The 19,716-nt window shown below is 29.7% G+C and overlaps 2 protein-coding genes across 6 annotated transcripts in view; one reads left to right on the top strand and one right to left on the bottom strand.

Annotated features, from left to right (window-relative positions):
- Nucleotides 1-4,251: 4,251 nt before the first annotated feature.
- LOC127285353 (trichohyalin-like) overlaps nucleotides 4,252-19,716 on the top strand; it is a 157,722-nt gene continuing 142,257 nt past the window's right edge. The window contains exon 1 of one of the 5 annotated variants that reach the window (XR_007843595.1): nucleotides 4,252-4,413. The gene's annotated coding sequence lies outside the window, so the exon portion shown is untranslated. Of the gene's footprint in view, nucleotides 4,414-4,454; nucleotides 4,614-19,716 lie in introns of those variants that run through there. The other 4 variants (XM_051311325.1, XM_051311329.1, XM_051311327.1 and 1 more) reach the window with 4 other exon arrangements.
- Nucleotides 18,477-19,547, bottom strand: LOC127285358 (piggyBac transposable element-derived protein 4-like). The gene has a single exon (XM_051311333.1). It carries the CDS (start codon nucleotides 19,545-19,547, stop codon nucleotides 18,477-18,479), a length of 1,071 nt encoding a protein of 356 aa, XP_051167290.1.

Raw genomic sequence — 19,716 nt, 5'->3', positions numbered from 1 at the left:
AGTCAACGCGAGTTAGCACGAAATAAGACGAAGTACAGTCTGTAACGTCGAGTCGACTCGTGAGTGATCAGCCCCTCGGTATTAGGTTTATTACAATGCACTAAATCATTTATAATACAAACTCAACTCTGATCAAGTAGTGGTAACTCCGTAGCCACCACAGGACGTTCCCATTGTAATCTGTCAATGGGATAATTACTTTTTTTCAAAAATATAAAAATTAAAAATTTGATATTCTTCATTTTTTTTATTAAATTCACATTCCTTGCTTTTTTGCGATTCTAACGGTATGGCGTTTGTTATAAAAATGTTAAAATTTAAAAATTTTATAAACTTTTATCAAAAAATATGGAAAATTATATATGGTTGGAATCAGAAAAAATTGGAGAGTTGGAATATGAAATTGTTAAATCAATTATTTAAAAACTTAAAAAAAATTTTTTTTCAATTTTAACATATGTTTGGGGCGCATCATAAACCGAGGATCCAAAAGGCCTGCGACCTTGAAGCAGAAAACCCTGGAGTACGAGTATATGTTAGTGTTAATATTTTTTGTGAACAAGACATAAAGAAACATGAAATTTGACTGGTTTAGAGAAAAAATATTCCACGCCTTATTTTATGACATTCTGCGCGTAGAAAACCAAAATTTGATTTTACGAGGGTCTTTCTCTCGTGAGACAGAGTATAGCTTGGATGAGTCTTATTCCCGCTGACTGGCCAAGACTCAGTCAATATTGGCCAATGCTCAACGAGTCTTTAAAAGGCCTGAACCCAGCGTCCCTTCGCGCCTGGGTTTTTTTCTGTGTAAGTAAAAAGCATATGTATATGAGGTATTTTACGTGTAATGTCCTAAGTTGAAAAATTTATTTCTCGAAAAAAAGTTAAATTTGGGGAAATTGTTGTCCTACCTAATAGTAAAATATTCCCAAAAAAATTTTTGACTTTTTTGAAATTTTGGGGGAGATAGAGGGGGTCAGATTTATCAGTTTTCACTGACACCGCTTACTATTTGAATTTTGCTTTTTTTCAAGAACTCAATTTTTCAACTCAGGACATTACACTAAAATGCCTCATATGTGACAGTCCACGTAAAGTGATCCGGGTCCAAATTTGAAATATCTAGGATCGGGTTAAAAGTTTGTACAAACTGTAGCTATATTGGATACAATTAAAAATACAGTCGACTCTCGATAATTTGAATCTCAAGGCACCGTAAAAGTAGTTCAATTTATCAAGAGTTTTATTTATCGCGTGTTTTAATTATCGAGAGGCAATTACTTTTAAATATACATATCGAATATAAGGAATGAACTTTGAGTTCAAAACTAACAAAGACAATTTTATATTGTTAAAGTTAAAAAAGTTATAATAAAAAATAATTCCGAATCTAGTGCATTCTTTAACCAAGGGCCCTCCCACGGGAACGTTTTGTTCTCTACACTGAGTAAGCCACTCAACTAAACATTTCTCTATCACAGAAAAAAACTGAGTTCAAAATGAGTCGGTCCACCGACTCATTTTGAACTGCAACAAAAATGAACCTCGAGAAGCTCATTTTGAACTTCAGGCAAAAAGCATCAAAATGAGCTAGATCCGATTCATTTTGAGTTCAAGTTAAAATGACAATTATAGTCAATTAAGAAGCACTTTATCATAAAACTATTAATCAAAATCATTGTTTTCAATGAACAAACAGATTACACTTGAAAAAACTTTGTTTCTTAAATCCGATTCATTGAATTTATAGAAAACAAAATAAATGATTTTTAGGTTAGAAACTTCTGAATTGACAGCAAATAAATACCTACCATGCAACACGAAACATGAAATTTAACGGCGCCTTTGTCTAAAAACCAAAGATAATGGCGCCAAATTTAAACTTGAAACTATAACCAAAAATAAAGTGTTATTCATTATAATAATGTAATGATTATGTTATAACATTCTTCAGTTTAAATATTTTTAAATTATGTAATATTTTTAATTTTAAAAATAATCAAATAATTAATTTAAGAATATTATTATGTGACGGATTATAATTACTACTTTATGTATAATTTAATTATTTTACATCCACAGTCCAGTTTTGTAATATATATATATATATAATTCTAATCAAATAATATAAAAGTATTAATATTAATTAATATTATTAATATTACATAAATATTAATATAATTAATGTAATATATATATAAATTTTTATTTAAACTTATTTTAATAAATTTATCCCGTACCATTTTTTTAATTGTAATTCTTGTATATTTTACAATTATTATATATTATCTATTATTATATTTATATTATACTATTTTAAAATATAATACATATAATAGTTTGTAAATGAATATTATAAATATAATATATAATAATAATTTATATTATACATTAACTATAATTATTCAAATTTATTGTTAAATTAAAGTAAAAAATATTTCTACTATTTCAATTTGAATATTACGCCAGTGTGGCGCTGCATACATAAGTTGCAGTTGTTGCCAACATAATAATCATAAAATCTTGAATTTCAACATAAACTAACATAACCTGACATTTGATCCGGGTCCGGTTCATTTTGAGTAACTTGAAGTTAGTTGTTGTTCATTATGATACCGAATTCAGAATGAACTGCAACAAAAATGAACTCAGTTTTTTTCTGTGTAAATTAGAAAATTCACCTTTTCGAACCCGCTTTTATCCTCCGCTTACAACATACAACAACAACATCTTTTTTTGTTGCTCTGCTCTCTACCACTTTAATAACTTCTTTTTTCGGAAATAGACAGACACTTATTAGTTCTTGGAAACATTTTAAACGTTATAAACCGAGGATGATAGCAAACTAAACTAAGAAGATATGTATTGATATGTGTAATTAAAATATTTTTATTTATCTCTATTTTCTTCTTTGAAGTAAAAAAAAGTGTCCGCAGTTAGCCTCCAAGGGCAGGTAACTTCGGACTGCGTAATTCAAAAATATTTAGGATAATCATATTATTAAAGTATTCTTGTTTTAATAATAATCCATTCCAAAGCTGTCTGACTATTTTGTATATTTTTTTTACAAAAATAAATAAAATAAATTAATTAAAATCAATTAATGGTATATTTTAATTTTCAAGTGATCGCTCAATGTACTTTTGGGTACATTGTATTTTTCATATGCTTTTCGAATGCTCAATTAATTTCTCCTAACCTCCGAAAGGGCTTTTTGAATTGTGCTGTCAGAATAATAACAATATTTACCATTTTTCCCAACTACGTTACATATTCGTCCCATGCCCAAATTTACCCTACAAAATTACATTTCCTTAAATAGAACACATTTACGAAATATTTTATGAATCTAGGTTATCGAAATCAGTGTGAATTTTATGTCAATGAATAGTAGATCAAATTTTAAAAAAGAAATAGCACTTACTTTACATATATTCGTTTAAAAATAGGTTTTTTTCACCAAGTGCAATAACCTCCAAAAATTTATTCCTACCAAACTGATTTTTTTCTTGAATTTCTTTGAGTATTTTTATTCTTAATCTGTCACATTATATTTTTAGGATGTTCATTAAAGTAAAATAAATGCTAACTCCTTATGAAAACTATTAAGTAGAAGGGAAATACAAAATATTTTCAAAAATGTACGCGTGTACAAATTTAAAAAAAGTAAATTTTGACCATGAAAATTGCAATCAAATAATAAAATTTCATTTTTCTATAAAATGAACATTTAAAAATTTTTTTTTTCATAAAGTAGAGGTTTTTTTCTAAAATAAAATGTATAGGTCTGTAAGTGGGACAAGAACTTTTTAATAGTCAAATTATTTATTTTAATCATTTATTTTTGCAGTTTCCAAGTGTTTAAATATTTCAATTGATTTATTCTTTTTGCAAAATCTGATGCAAAGAAGACAATTTTTCTGAATTAATTAAAGAATAAATCTAAATGGAATGATATAAGATAAAATTGCAATGAATATATGTTATGAGAAAGGGAAAGATAAATAAATTTAAATTTTATTTTAAATTCTAAAGATTGATAACTATAAACATGTATTATATTTTTTCATCACGTGTTAGCATTTGATCAGATATTAAAAATTTTTTTATACACAAAATATGCTAAAAACGCAGACGACCATCGTAAATCTTTTGGTAACGAATAACGAGATCGAGGCTCGGTCTAAATAGATCGATCAGTAAATAGATCGAGCCTACCGTCCGGCCGTAGCGGGGTGGGTGGGTATTTGTGGCTAGAGTACTGATTGTCGTTGGCAGAGTTTATCGTGACACCGTTTTGTAAAACCAAGAGTGCAGCGCTGCAGTGAGACCTGTACGAAACGTATATCGTCAGTGCATTTTATTCCGTTCTGTTTGGTGATTCGCCGTCGCCGTCGTTGCCGCAAATTTGCAGTGAGCAACACTTTCGTTTAAAATCCCTCGTGTTGATTTATTCGCAACGTTCATCTCACATACCTACGCATCCTTCATTTCAAAAATAATCCATGAGCAAACTTGCAACAAGGAAAAAAATATTCTACTTTTTTCCATCTATCATATTAGAACTGGAATTTTATCAATTCAAATGCCAAAACATTCTAAAGATATAAAGAGTAACCAAATTTTTATTTTTCTTTTTTACAAAATATTATTTATCAAGAATTAGTTATTGAGTATGTAGTGAAAATTAATTTTTATTTTTTTGTGGAAAAATATACAATTCTTTTTACATTTGTAGCAAGTGCTTCCAAATTCGGTTAGACACGAAAACACATTCCAATGTTGTTCACACAAATGTGTTGGCAAAGCTTCCGCATTCATAGCATGAATCCGCGTTGGTGACTGAGAGACAATTTACTAAAACATAACTACGAAACGTTGACTCTTTTTGTGGAATTAAGATTTAGGAAAATGCAATGTGATGAAGGATCATTTTGCAGTGAAGTTATTGATTCAATAACGGACATTCTTTTGGATTATATAATTGTCGCTGTGTATTTTTTTGATAAGAAGAATCTTCATTATCCTTTTGATGAGGACAGCTGTTAAACTCTTGATTTATGGATGATAAATAGTTTGAAGAGTTTTATGAAGATTTTTTTGTCTAGGTTCTTTGACGAAAATCTATTTTAATATTAAAAAACAAATTAATGATTTTAGAAGAAAAGAATAAATAAAGTAACTCCTTGCATCAATTTCACGGATATGATTTTGTCTTACAATTGAATTCTCTTAAACTAATGAAGATATTAATAATTTACTTAATATTTATTTAATTTATATACTAATATAACAGAATATTACTAGTAGCATAAACATATATTGGGATGTAGATTAGTAAAAAGCTTAATTTTTTTTAATATTGACTTTTAAAGTTTTGCCTTTTCCATAAATTAAGATTTACTGGTTTGTAAATCAACTTTTAAATTATGAAATATTAATGGACAAGCGTGGAACAATTTTGTTGAAAAATATTTATATTCTTGAAGCATTGATGATTTTCTGGACTAGTGAAATACTTCTAATTTGTTGAACGTTTTTTAAAATCATTGAACTTCTATTGTTTTACAATTCCTTTTCTCATTTGACAAATTATGGTGCAGCTTCGTAATTTACTGAAGGTTTTCTTAATTCATTGGATATTTTCACGATTTATAGAAGTTTTATCAACACATTAACAAAAATAATAGATTCATAAGAACAATAAATAAATCCAAAAACTGATTATAATTCATTAAATAATTTTTTGAATTGAATAGAACATTTGCCTTTATTTAATAAATTTTTTCTCTTTCTGATATTCTTATTTTCTACTAAAATTAAAAACAAACTAATTAAAAATTTGTTTGACTCACTATAATTTCAATTTTCTTTCAACTCATCGAAGTTTCTTCTAAAGTTTTTGACTCCTCAGTTAGATAAGGCTTGACTTAAAAATTGTCTAATATATTCCTTTAAAATTAGTGGGGATTTTGAAGCTTTAATATTTTAAGTGACATTGTCATTTTTAAATCTTTATAACTATGAAAAAACTATTATTTTTACTACTAAATGCTAAAAAACTGTTTTAATAAAAATTTAATTACTATTTTTTAAAAATAAAATATTATTATTATTTAATTTGACTTAATGAGACAATTGTTTTTTCTTTTCTAAACATTATTCTTTACATTTTCTCGAACATCTGTTATTGTTCTATTTTTATTTTCAATCTCAGTTGAAAATGATTAGTATAATTTTCAAAAGAATTTCGTGCATGCACGAAATTTCAATTGGAATTCGTGTGGAGATTTTAACCTTTTTTGTACAAAATTCGTACGAATTGTAAATGAAATTTCTTTTTAAAATTACGGAAAATAATTTGTATGGATATTTGTATAAAATTCACAGAAAATTTGTATAAGGAATCAGTTCAAATGGCCACAAAAATTTATAACGAAATGTCCACCATTTTTAAAAATCTTTTAAGGTTACAGAGATAAGAAAATTTACACATGGATTTTCGCAAAATTTCAAACGGATTTTTCTTTATATTTAATGTGAATTTTGTACGAATATCTGTATAAATTTCCGTAAAAAATAAATTTCAGTTACAATTCGTACCGAATTCGCATGATTTTTCGTACGAAAAAACGTTATAAAATGCCACACGAATTCCAAACAAAATTTAGAAATAAATTTGTTCTAATCATTTTTAACAAAAAATTAAAATTCAATTTGCAAAGCACGAGCGTAGTACCTGTAATAAAGAATTTAGTGGTAAATCGTTGATTACTTTGAGCGTACATTTGACTTATTTTGACAGTACTCTTATCCTACATTAAAGTTACTCTGAACGTACATTAAATCAATATTTGATCGACTTTGAAACAACATTTAACTTAGTAAACTATTATTTGTACCTATATTCTTTAAAACTGAATTAAAAATCAATATATCGTTGGCTGGGTGGAAACCCAACAATTTCGGATAAATGCACTGAAAAAAAACAATGTGCTTTTTACTTCGGCAATTTCTACCGTAATTCAAAAGCAATCCCTATTGAAAATCCCCACATGGGAAACCACATGGGAAACCACATGGGAAACCACATGGGATCCTATGTAAAATCCAATTACCATATGGGAAACCACATGGGATCCCATATAAATCCTCATGGGAAATTGGGACAGGAATTGGCATAGGAAAATATCAAAAAAAGGTTCCTCATTTCCCATGTCATTTCCTATGTCAAATCCCACGTCAAATATCATGTTAAATACCATGTTAAATACTAATTGAGATCCTTTATCATTTTTTTGAAAAATTTTCCCATGTCAAACCCCACGTCATTTCCCAAGTAAAAACCTTTATCATTTTTTTGAAAAATTTTCCCATGCCATTTCCCATATCATTTCCCATGTGAAATCCTTTATCATTTTTTTGAAAAATTTTCCCATATCAAATCCTCTTTCGCCTTATCGAAAATACCCACATGGGAAAGCATATGGGAATCCACATGGGACACCATATGGGAATCCATATGGGAAATGGAATACGATTTCATGTGCATTCTTCCAAATGATAAAACAAATAGATTTAAGCATAGGAAATCATATAAGATTTCATATAGATTCTGAAATCTCAACCTAAGATTTCACATGGATTTACATATAGGAAACGATATAGGATTTTATTTGGGAATTTTTTAGTTGGCTGCTTTATGCAGGCAGCAGTTTACAAAAAAAATTAATTATTTGATTAAATATCAAATAATAATAATGCAACTCATCTGAAAATAAAAAAAAGTTTACTTTACTTCTGCCTTAGACTCTCAGCTTTTATAGTATTCCAGACTGATCTCAACTGTGAGAGAAAATATTTTCACCATCTGGTGGCGAAACAATGAAACTATAATGACGATCAACATCTATATTGAAATTTCCTATGTCATTTCCCATGTCATTTCCCATGTGAAATCTTTTATCATTTTTCGAAAAATTTCATGTGAAATCCTTTATCGTATTCCATTTCCTCTGTGGATTCCCATATGCTTTCCCATGTGGGGATTTTCGATAGGGCGAAAGAGGATTTGACATTGGAAAATTTTTCAAAAAAATGATGAAGGATTTCACATGGGAAATGATATGGGAAATGACATGGGAAAATTTTTCAAAAAAATGATAAAGCCCTATTGAAAAAAAACACGTATAATTGTACGTATAATAATACGTATAATTATACGTATTATTATACGTATAATTATACGTATAATTATACGCATAATTATACGTATTATTATACGTATAATTATATGTATTATTATACGTATAATTATACGTATAATAAGACATACGAATTTGAAACAAGAATTATACGTATAATTATACGTATAATAATACGTATAATTAATTATACGTATAATAATACGTATAATAATACGTATAATTATACGTATTATTATACGTATAATTATAATTCTATTAAAAATAGAATAATAGAATAGAATAGATTAATTAGTAGCAAAATTGCGCTGAAAATTTTTAGAAATTTTAAAATGCAAATTAAATTTCACGAAAAAAAATATCGTCGAATGTCAATTCAAGCAGTCACCCATCCAAGTACTAACCGCGTCCAACGTTGCTTAACTTCTGTGATCTGATGAGAACTTGTTCCTTCGCCTTGGTGTTTCCGCTGTCTTGTCTTGATTAATAACTTTGTCGTATAAGTATCACTAAAAGTGAGGTTAGGTGCGATACAATACTTATACGACAAAGTTATTAATCAAGACAAGACAGCGGAAACACCAAGGCGAAGGAACAAGTTCTCATCAGATCACAGAAGTTAAGCAACGTTGGACGCGGTTAGTACTTGGATGGGTGACTGCTTGAATTGACATTCGACGATATTTTTTTTCGTGAAATTTAATTTGCATTTTAAAATTTCTAAAAATTTTCAGCGCAATTTTGCTACTAATTAATCTATTCTATTCTATTATTCTATTTTTAATAGAATTATAATTATACGTATAATAATACGTATAATTATACGTATTATTATACGTATTATTATACGTATAATTAATTATACGTATTATTATACGTATTATTATACGTATAATTATACGTATAATTCTTGTTTCAAATTCGTATGTCTTATTATACGTATAATTGTACGTATAATAATACGTATAATTATACGTATAATAATACGTATAATTATACGTACAATTATACGTATAATTATACGTACAATTATACGTATAAGTATACGTATTATTATACGTATAATTATACGTGTTTTTTTTCAATAGGGAGGTTTTTACTTGGGAAATGACGTGGGGTTTGACATGGGAAAATTTTTCAAAAAAATGATAAAGGATCTCAATTAGTATTTAACATGGTATTTAACATGATATTTGACGTGGGATTTGCCAATTCCTGTCCCAATTTCCCATGAGGATTTATATGGGATCCCATGTGGTTTCCCATATGGGAATTGGATTTTACATAGGATCCCATGTGGGGATTTTCAATAGGGATGCACAAATAGTAGTTTTTCCTTTGAAAAATGCAATTTTTACCTTAGTTACTATGGTTAAAATCACATGTTATTTAACAAGAGAATGTGACAGATATATACACGAAGTATTTATTTAAAAATTTGGAAATACTATGACTTAAATCGATATTCGCGGATTAATTTTTTTCAAAAATTTTTTAATATAATTTTTACCAAAGGCCGTAGCCGGATAAGCAGGGTCCTGCGGCCCCCGCTCAAATTTCGTCAATATTTACAGGATCAATTAGTCTCAGTATGAAACTTTTTTTCGCCAAGTTTCAACTTCTAAAAATAATTTTGAAAAAAGTTATGGCATTTTTTAAAAAAAAATTAAAAATTGGATTTTCTCTTAAGCGTTTATAGTTTTTTAATCGGGTAAAAAATATGTTATAGGGGAAGCAAAAATGCATCTAACAAAAATTTGGCGACTATTTTTGTGTAGTGGAAGGGGTAAAAAATTTTTTTTTTTAATTTTATGCAAATTTCAAAAAAAAAATTTAACTCAATCACCTTTATCTTTACACTTCCATTATTAATTAACAAAATTATTTAAATTTTAATAATTGAGGAGCTCGATCGAAGAACTGATTCTTCGATCCAGCTTCTCAATTGTTATTTATATAATTTATTATTTTCATTAATTGAAATAAATATCTGTTTTATATATTTAATAAATAATTTTTTAAAATCATATTTTTTACATTCTCATCACATGAGAAGGTATTATAATTGGTCGAAAATTGACTTTTTCTATTTCCATGAAATCTTCACGTTTTGAGGTGCCCTGAATCGAAAAATCATGGTCAGGCGAAAGTGTCTATCTGTCTGTGCGTATGTATGTATGTCCGTACCCAAGTAGAAATCTGCCACTGGCATAGTACTGACCCAACACTGCCAGACTTGCGCATGCTTTTAAAAAGAACAGGACCGAAGTCCTTATGGGATACCTGGGCCCATGGAGGGCTATAATCACCCAACACTGACAGTCAGTATAACAGTACTGACTGCCGTACTGGGCCAGTATTGGGCCAACCCTGGCTGATAACGCTGTCTAGTACTGATTTTGTCCCGCTCACCAGTTCTAACGTAGTACTGGAATAATACTGGCAAATGACTCATCCGGAGTTAAAATCTTACTTTATTTTACAAAATGCTATTGCACGCTTTCCATTAGAAATTTCATCCTTGTAAGCTTATTACTCCCATTTTTACCTTTAATAGTTAATGTTATTTAGAATATTTAAACTATTATTAATAATAAATAATTAAAATAATAACTATCATTTATGTTAATTAAATTGTATTCTTTTTAATAAATTATTTTACAAAAAATATTTTTTGTATTGTAGATTTTTTATTTTTTAATTCATACTATTTAATTTTTTTTAAAAATTTGTTACTTCGCACTTATACTTAATTTAATAATTAATATTACATATAAACAAATATTGTACTTATAACACTTAAAACTAAGAATGAATCGAATGATCGAACCCTAAACCCTAAGAACGCAAATCGGATACGCATACTCTGAAAAAAAAGTTAATTGAATCAAGTTAATGCATTTACTTGAGGTACTTTACATGAAACAAGACGATATTTTCTTATTGGAAGAAATTTATTTTCTTGAGTCAAGTAATATTGAGCATTGAGCAATGTTCTTGAAATAAGAAAATATGAGTTTCATACAAGTAAATATATCTTACTGTTTCAAGCGAAATGTTTTACTTGCGTCAAGAACAGAAAAAGAATTGAGTCAAGAACATTATTTTCTCATGTCAAGTGATTTACGTTGAGTATTTTATTTTCTTGGGTCAAATCGTTTTGTTGTTTCCTTCAAAACAACTTTTTACTTAATCTAATACTCATAGTCTTGATCCAAGAAAATGGAAAGATTAACAGAAATAAATACTTGTTTCAACTTGATTAAAATTTATATTGTTTTGAATTAAACATTAATCAATCCAAGTGTTTAAGCATTTTCATATTATATTGTTTCAAGAACATTCAATTTCTAGAAATAATATTATATTATCTTAAATGAAATAATTTATTTTTTCAGTTCAAATAGTGATATAATCTTGAATGAAATCATTTTTTTGTTTCCTTGAAAATATTTTTTATTTAATTCAACGCTAATATAGTCTTGAGTCAAGAAAATGCGAATATTAATATAAATAAATACTTGTTTTAACTTGATTAACGCATAGTTCTTGAATTAAGAATTTAGTATTTGACAGAAGTTATTATGTTATTAGACATTGTGGGATACGGAGGGGGGGGGGTAAATTCGAGTAAATATTTACTTGTATTGGAAAAATATTTTTTTGGTTCAACTCCATAAGTTTTCTCAAGTCAAGAAAATATTTTCTTGAGTTAATACATATATATATGATCTTGACTTAATAAATTTTACATTTCTTAAAAGTCAATAAACTTTTTAGACGAATTCCATATTTTCTTGGACCAAGAACATATGGTCTCCTCACAATATAAATAATATTTTGATTTAAATCTTGTCTTACTTGATCCAATATTGCAAAGATTTGAATGAATGAAATGAAACAATTGATTTGACTACATATATTCTTAGAACAAGAAAATAATTTCTTCCTTTAATGTATTTTACATTTGTTTCAAGTTGATTAATATATTGCTCGAATTCCATATTTTCTTGGATCAAGAATATATGCTCTCGTCCCAAATATACTATCTCAAGACAATCGTTTACTTGAACCAATGCCGTAATTGACTTGTCCCTATTCAATTCCATGGTTTACTTGAAGCAAGTAAAATTTTCTTGATTCAATACTATTTTTTTTTCAGTGTACCGCACAGCCGCGCTGGCTTGAAGTGCTGACTTGAAGTAGTTCATCCTAATGCAAAAGTTTCGATTTCGAAGACCGTATATTATCTATTGATCACGAAAATAAAATGAATTCATTCTAGAATTTTTTTTCCTCACAAAAATTTATATTAAAACAAAAAAAATATAGATGAATTACATAATTAAAAATAAGTTAATAAAAAACGACTATAAAATATAAATGGTAAAAAAGTTTGAAAATTTAATTAAAAAATACCTAAAATATATCGAATTATGAAGAACTGTCGAGTATTAAGGAGTGTGAGAATAAATTTAAGATATATTCTACTTTTAACAACAAAAATGTAAACACGAAGAATTAAGTATTTGTCGTTTATTATTAATTAAATAAACAATATTAATAAAAAATCATCTCTTTCTACCTATTAGAACAATTTCGACACTTTTTTATTTAATGTTTTTTTACCAGCGACATAGTATTGATTCGGTGTGTATGACAGTCTACTGCCAGTACTGGTTTTAATATTTTTTTACCTCCGGCATAGTACTTATTCGGTGTATAAGTCAGTACATTGACAGTACTGAAAGTCAATACCGACGGCCAGTATTGGGTCAGTACCATGTTGGTGTTTAATTCCGGCGAGCTACGGACATTTCTACTTGGGTAGACACAAAATGTTGTTGACACAACAACTTTTGTAAATCACACTAACGGTAACCATTAATTAAAAAAAAATCTTTTAATTACACATATCAATACACAAGACCCTAAAGATTGTACGTTCCAAACGTCAAGTCCCCAAATATTTTTTCATAAAAGATATTAATGAAAAACATCAAAAACTGTCCGAAGTTACCCGCTTTGTCGGTACTTTAACGAAATTTTCCAGATTCCATTTGTGTAATACTTATGAATCTATTACTATTGCATCCATCTTTTAAATTAACCATATAATTCGCTTTGACAAATCTACAAAATTTATTTGATAAATGAGAAGCATTTGTTACCTTAGTAACAACGTAAAAATTGCATTTTTTCAAAGGAAAAACTGCTATTTATGCATTGCTTTTTAATTACAGCAGAAATTGACGAAGTAAAATGCACATACTGCTTTTATTTTTGTTCAGTGTGTTGTAAACATGGAAAGAAAGGTATGGTTGGCACATCCTAAAGTATGGACATATATCACAGACTACTTATATTATTATGAAAAAATACGTGATATCCATAGTTATGGTTACTGCATCAATAGGCAATGACTGGCTACTTATATTGATGTAGCAACAGAAGATCTATGTTTGGGTGATCCATAGATATGGAAAAATTACAAACAGAAATATGGCTGTGTCATCAATTTAAATTTAAGATACTTCTATAACGCTGCTTGTAAGGATTAAGAATATAGTTATTGAGACAGAAAAAACTTTAAATTCAATTAACTGAATTTCATTCAACTTTAGATATTTTACACAAATTACAATCAATTCATACCGCTTCACAATGGGCCAGGAACACCGATTTTTGTCGAAAAAGTTAAAAAAATTTCCCAAAAAGTCATCACTCGAATTTGCTATTGGTTTTTAAAAATTCATAATGTCGAATCCAATATGGTGTGCGAAATATTAAAATTTTAACAGATTCGCTTCAAAATCGTTACTCGGGAGTTTTTGTGGTCGTTGATTACGAATATGGCAACAGATTTTCAAAATTCAAATTGACGGATACAATATGGTGTACTAAAAGTTAAAAATCAATCAAATTCGCTTGAAACTTGTTACTCAAAGGTTTCTGGGACTGCTAATTACGAATATAATATTTAAATTTAGAAATTCAAGATGGATTTAAATTGGCAGCATAATATTTTTAGGAAATGGAATAACTTTTCTGAATTTTTAGTTTTCTAAATTGCGAAGTACCAAAAAAGGCAATGAAATATTTTTAAAAAGTGCCAAACTTTTTCAATAGTTTTAGATAATTGTATTAGTCCTACTCACGCGCTTCATCACTACATCAATTTGGCGTAATAAATATGGCTAGCAATATTACGTTATATAAAAAAATTATATTTAATGGTTGTTTTCAGGGGTTGTGAATCGGGAAAATTTTTCAGCAACAGGTGAAAAAAAATGATTGGAAAAAAGAATGTGCTATAGCATATTCTTTTTTCCAATCAATTTTTTCATCCACTAGAATTCCAAAACTTAGTATTTTAAAGTATTCGCACCCTTGGACAAAAACTCACTTTCTTTTTAAGAGGGGTAAGTGGAACTCATTGAAACAAATGAATCCACTCTAAGCTCCTTTGAAAGAGCACGATTCAGGCTTCAATTTTTAATAATAACGAATTTTATATCAAGTGAAGATTTTGCTCCATGAATTTTCAAAAAGTGTCAAAAAACGCTGTTCTTAAGGGTTTCAACCCAATTTTTCTTAAAAACCTGACGTGATAGAGCATTTTGAACACCGGATTCGTGTTCAGCGCAAAAATTTCCTTTAGAAACACTTAGTCCCATTTATCATACAGAAAATGTTTTTAAATCTGAAGGTCTAGGTCATTTAATGGTGAAAAATGATTGCATGATCCCTGTGCCGCTTATATATGTGTTAAAAATTACAAATTTGAAAATGTACATACCTATATTGTAGTACACACCTAGAGCAGAATTTAACACCTCATATTATTAAATAGAGCGAGGAAGTTCGGGAAAGTTTTATTCGCAAGTGCCCACACAGCACCCAAAATTCCCTGAAACTTGAAAGAGCCTCACACGGCGAGGTTAGGAAACAAGGTTCATACAAGTTTGTGTCGATGTTTAAATGTCCACATGAAAAGAATATTTACACGAAACTTTGAAGAAATATTACTCTGTAAATATTCACGTGCAATGTTCAGTTAATGTTGTGTCAATATTCACCTATACTTATTATATTAGTAAATGAAATTTTTATTACTAGGCTAAAATGTAATTTCAATATTGACACAACATTGACTCAACATTGCACGTGAATATTTATGTGTAAAATTTCCTCAAAGTTTCGTGTGAATATTCTTTTCATGTGGACATTTAAATATCGACACAAACTTGTATGAACCTTGCCACTGAAGTTTCCTAACTTCGCCATGTGAGGTTCTGTCAAGTTTCAGGGAATTTTGGGTGCTGTGTTGGCGTGTACTTAATATAAAAAAATCGGACAAGTGCGAGTTAAACTCGCATTAAAACCGAGGGTTCCGTACCCCTAAACCTAAAATTTGAGGGGTTTATAGTGTGAACGATATCACCGTGATATCACCTTGATGTCACCATGATATCACCTCGATGTCACCGTGTGATATCACCGTAAGGCAGACATTTTGACATTTTCCTGATGTGAAGTCGGTTCTCCAATGGGCACGTTTGTAAGCGAACGTGAACGTGTACGTGCTGACGTCACAATGTTGTGCAAGTGGGTAACGTCAGCACGGTACGTACACGTTCACGTACAAACGTGTCCATTGTAGAACCGACTTCACGGTGACATTCCCCGGTGATATCACCGTGACATCTGGTTGATATATCGTGCTACTTGGGTTGGTTCTATTTAGATACCTAAAATCGATACTATTTTAGTACTTTCTTTTTACAGTGTAAAAATAAAAAAAAATTAAGAAATTTCGTTTGAAATATATACGGCTACAATGAAAAAAAATTATTTATAATTTTATATAACTTACAACAAATTATTGCAATTCCTTTATTATTTCATTATGAAACATAATTGAAAACAAATATTTTAAAAATATAAATTTATATATTCGTATATAAATAAGAAAAAACTTACCAATTTGCAAATATTTCAAAAAAAAATTTTTTCAAAAAATTTATGTTTTATTAAACATTTTGTGTGTAACTTTTTTCTTTCTTTACACTTTTTCTAAAATTATTACATTATTACATTGTTACACTGTTTACTATATGAGAACAGCTGTCACTAGGCGCAGACATATTTTGAAAACTTCTAAGTACACCGCTTTTCCGCTAGAGGCGTCATAATCGGAGATATTTAATTTCGGATTTATTCTCATGCAGGGGGCCTATATGCTTAACAAGCAGTGAGTGCTCCTTATACTACTTCATGGATGGTTTAAATCTTAAAATGTTGGCATGTGAACAAATGTTTAATGCGAAACTTGACTGAATATGTAAATTACATTTTCGTTAAAGATTCAAAATGAGACTTGACTGAATATGTAAATTACATTTTCGTTGAAGGTTCAAAATAAAAGTAGACTTAATATATGAACCGCTTTTACAGTGACGAAAAATATTTTTTTTAACTAAATTTAATTACTGTTTAAATAATAGTCTTCACATATAAAAAAGGATAAAATAATATAATTATAAGTAAAAAAATGAAATAAGTAAACATTTAATTATAATTATTATCATCCATTTATTGGTACGGATATATTACATATAAAAACATTTATATAGAATATATATTTTTATTTTATTATTTTCATTTATTTTATTCTATCCTTTTTTATATGTAAAGATTATTATTTAAACAGTAATTAAATTTATTAAAAACAAATATTACTTCCCAGTGTAAATGCGGTTCATATATTAAGTCTACTTTCATTTTGAACCTTCAACGAAAATGTAATTTACATATCCAGTCTACTTTCATTTTGAATCTTCAACGAAAATGTAATTTACATATTCAGTCAAGTATCGCATTAACCCTTTCGTGCCCCCGGGAAACCCACCGGACGGATTTTGTTGAAACTTGTTATTCGGGGGTTTTCGGGGTCGCTGATTACGAATCCGATGTTAGTTTTTCAAAATTCAAAATGGCGGATCCAATATGGCGGAATTTTTTTTTAAATTTGCTTGGATTTGCTTAAAAATTGGTACTCGGGGGTTTTTGAGGTCGCCGATTACGAATCCGACGTTAGTTTTTCAAAATTCAAAATGTCGGATCCAATATGGCGGACATATTTTTTAAAAATTGCTTGCATTTGCTTAAAAATTGGTACTCGGGGGTTTTTGGGGTCGCTGATTACGAATCCGATGTTTGTTTTCCAAAATTCAAAATGGCGGATCCAATATGGCGGACATATTTTTTAAAAATTGCTTGCATTTGCTTAAAAATTGGTACTCGGGGGTTTTTGGGGTCGCTGATTACGAATCCGATGTTTGTTTTCCAAAATTCAAAATGGCGGATCCAATATGGCGGACATATTTTTTAAAAATTGCTTGCATTTGCTTAAAAATTGGTACTCGGGGGTTTTTGGGGTCGCTGATTACGAATCCGATGTTTGTTTTCCAAAATTCAAAATGGCGGATCCAATATGGCGGACATATTTTTTAAAAATTGCTTGCATTTGCTTAAAAATTGGTACTCGGGGGTTTTTGGGGTCGCTGATTACGAATCCGATGTTTGTTTTCCAAAATTCAAAATAGCGGATCCAATATGGCGGAATATTTTTTGAAAATTGCTTGGATTTGCAGGTTTGTAGGAAGCACGGTCTTCCACACCACCTGAGAGGTTCCGATAATGGCGCGTTAGGATTTTTTTTACAGTGATCCTTCGCCAAGAGCCCTATAACACTTTTTCAGGTAACTTCTACTTACCGTGGAATTTACGGAAACATCCTTCGATACATAAAGGGACGTTGCACCCTATGCAAACAACGTTTGTTCGCTTTTCTTGTTCCTTTGTAGAACAAAAATGGCAACGTCGGCGATTTTTTTGAACGTCGGGCAGGTGGTCAACAATTTCTGACGTTTCTTCAAAATGTTTTCTTTTTTTTGTGACATGAGTTGTCAAAGCTGGACCTTTTGAAGCAGAAAACTTTGCAATTAGTTGCTTTGCCAAATTCAGTCGGAATGTGAGTTGATCCACCACACGTTTATGATGAATTTGATAAACCTCCCATAATTTTATTATAGGTTGCAATAGCACCTGGACATTCTACATTAATCCTACTTCCATTTTTTAGGGTTCTTTTTACAGTAGACAATGTCTCCGAATTATGAGCTGTGGAAAGAAGAGTGACAATCTTTGCATCCAACCACTTGATTCCCTGAACGCATCCCATGTGTCTTATTTCTGACTCTCCTCGTTTCAGTTTTTTTTGTTCTTCATAATCTCTGGTAAGCCTTTTCGATTTACCCGAACAGTGCCTACTGAAAATATTTGATTTTGAAGAAGTGAAGTTACTAGATCCACAGAAGTAAAGAAGTTGTCGAATGCTACTAATGATTTGCTTCCACGCAAATCCTTAGTAAGATTCGTAACAACTCGTTCACCAAGAGTTTCTTGGCTCTTCTGTGAATCTGTGGATTTTCCAGTGTAAATTTCAAACTTCAAAATGTACGAAGATTGTGAGTCAGCCAAACACCAGACCTTATATCCCCTTTTTATTGGCTTCATTGGCATGTACTGCTTGAGAGATGATCGACCCTTGAATTTTATCATAGATTCATCAACAGCTAGTACTTTAGAAGGAGAGTAAATTTCCTGAGCCTTTTTGTTCAAATGATCAACAAGCGGTCTTACTTTGAACAACCTGTCATAATTCGGATCACTTTTTTCAAGAACTTTGTTGTTGTCATTCAAGTGAAGAATTTCAGCTATTTTACTAAATCGATCACGAGTCATTATATTGGCAATAAAATCAACTCTAAGTGCTGGATCTGTGCTCCAAAAATTTTTCTGTTGAGGTAAACGATGTATTCCCATCAATATCAACATACCAATCCAAGCACGTAGCTCATCAATCGATAACTCATAAGCATACTTTGACTCTTTTTTTTTATTTTGATGAAAATACATATTGGTTTCCTCAACAATTTTTTGTAAAATGTCTTGGGTGAAAAACAAATCAAAGAAATCGGATTCTTTGACTTTTTTCCCCATTTGTACTAAAATTGTTGGGTCCTTTTCAAAATTCAAATTATCCCTACAATTCCAACGGTCTGCCACCCATTTTCCATTTTCAGTATTGTGTGGATTTTCAGAATCACTGCAATCTGTATCATCGCTGTCTTGGTCTACGCTATTCGCGTCATCGTCAGAATCTGAAAGATCATATCTTTCTTCTTCCTCAGACTCAATGTCTCCTTCTGAATCTTCCGGATCAGATGGAAGTGAAAAATTTTCCAAGTTCTTTCTTACTCGAGAACGAGTATTCATTTTAGAGAAATAGTATATTACGATACTAGGCCAGAAAGTTGGATTTCCTGGCGGGCGTGAAATATAAGGCCGAGGCGAAGCCGAGGCCTTATATCACGCTCAGCAGGGCATCAAACTTTTTGGCCGTGTGTCGTATACAATTTTTCTTTATCCCCACTCGAAAGTACGT

Source organism: Leptopilina boulardi, unplaced genomic scaffold (genome assembly GCF_019393585.1).
Source record: "Leptopilina boulardi isolate dan_hultmark-lab unplaced genomic scaffold, ZJU_Lbou_2.1 LbouV2_331, whole genome shotgun sequence".
Lineage (NCBI taxonomy): Eukaryota > Metazoa > Arthropoda > Insecta > Hymenoptera > Figitidae > Leptopilina > Leptopilina boulardi.
Note: the sequence above shows the minus strand (reverse complement) of the source record. Positions and strands in the feature narration are given on the sequence as shown.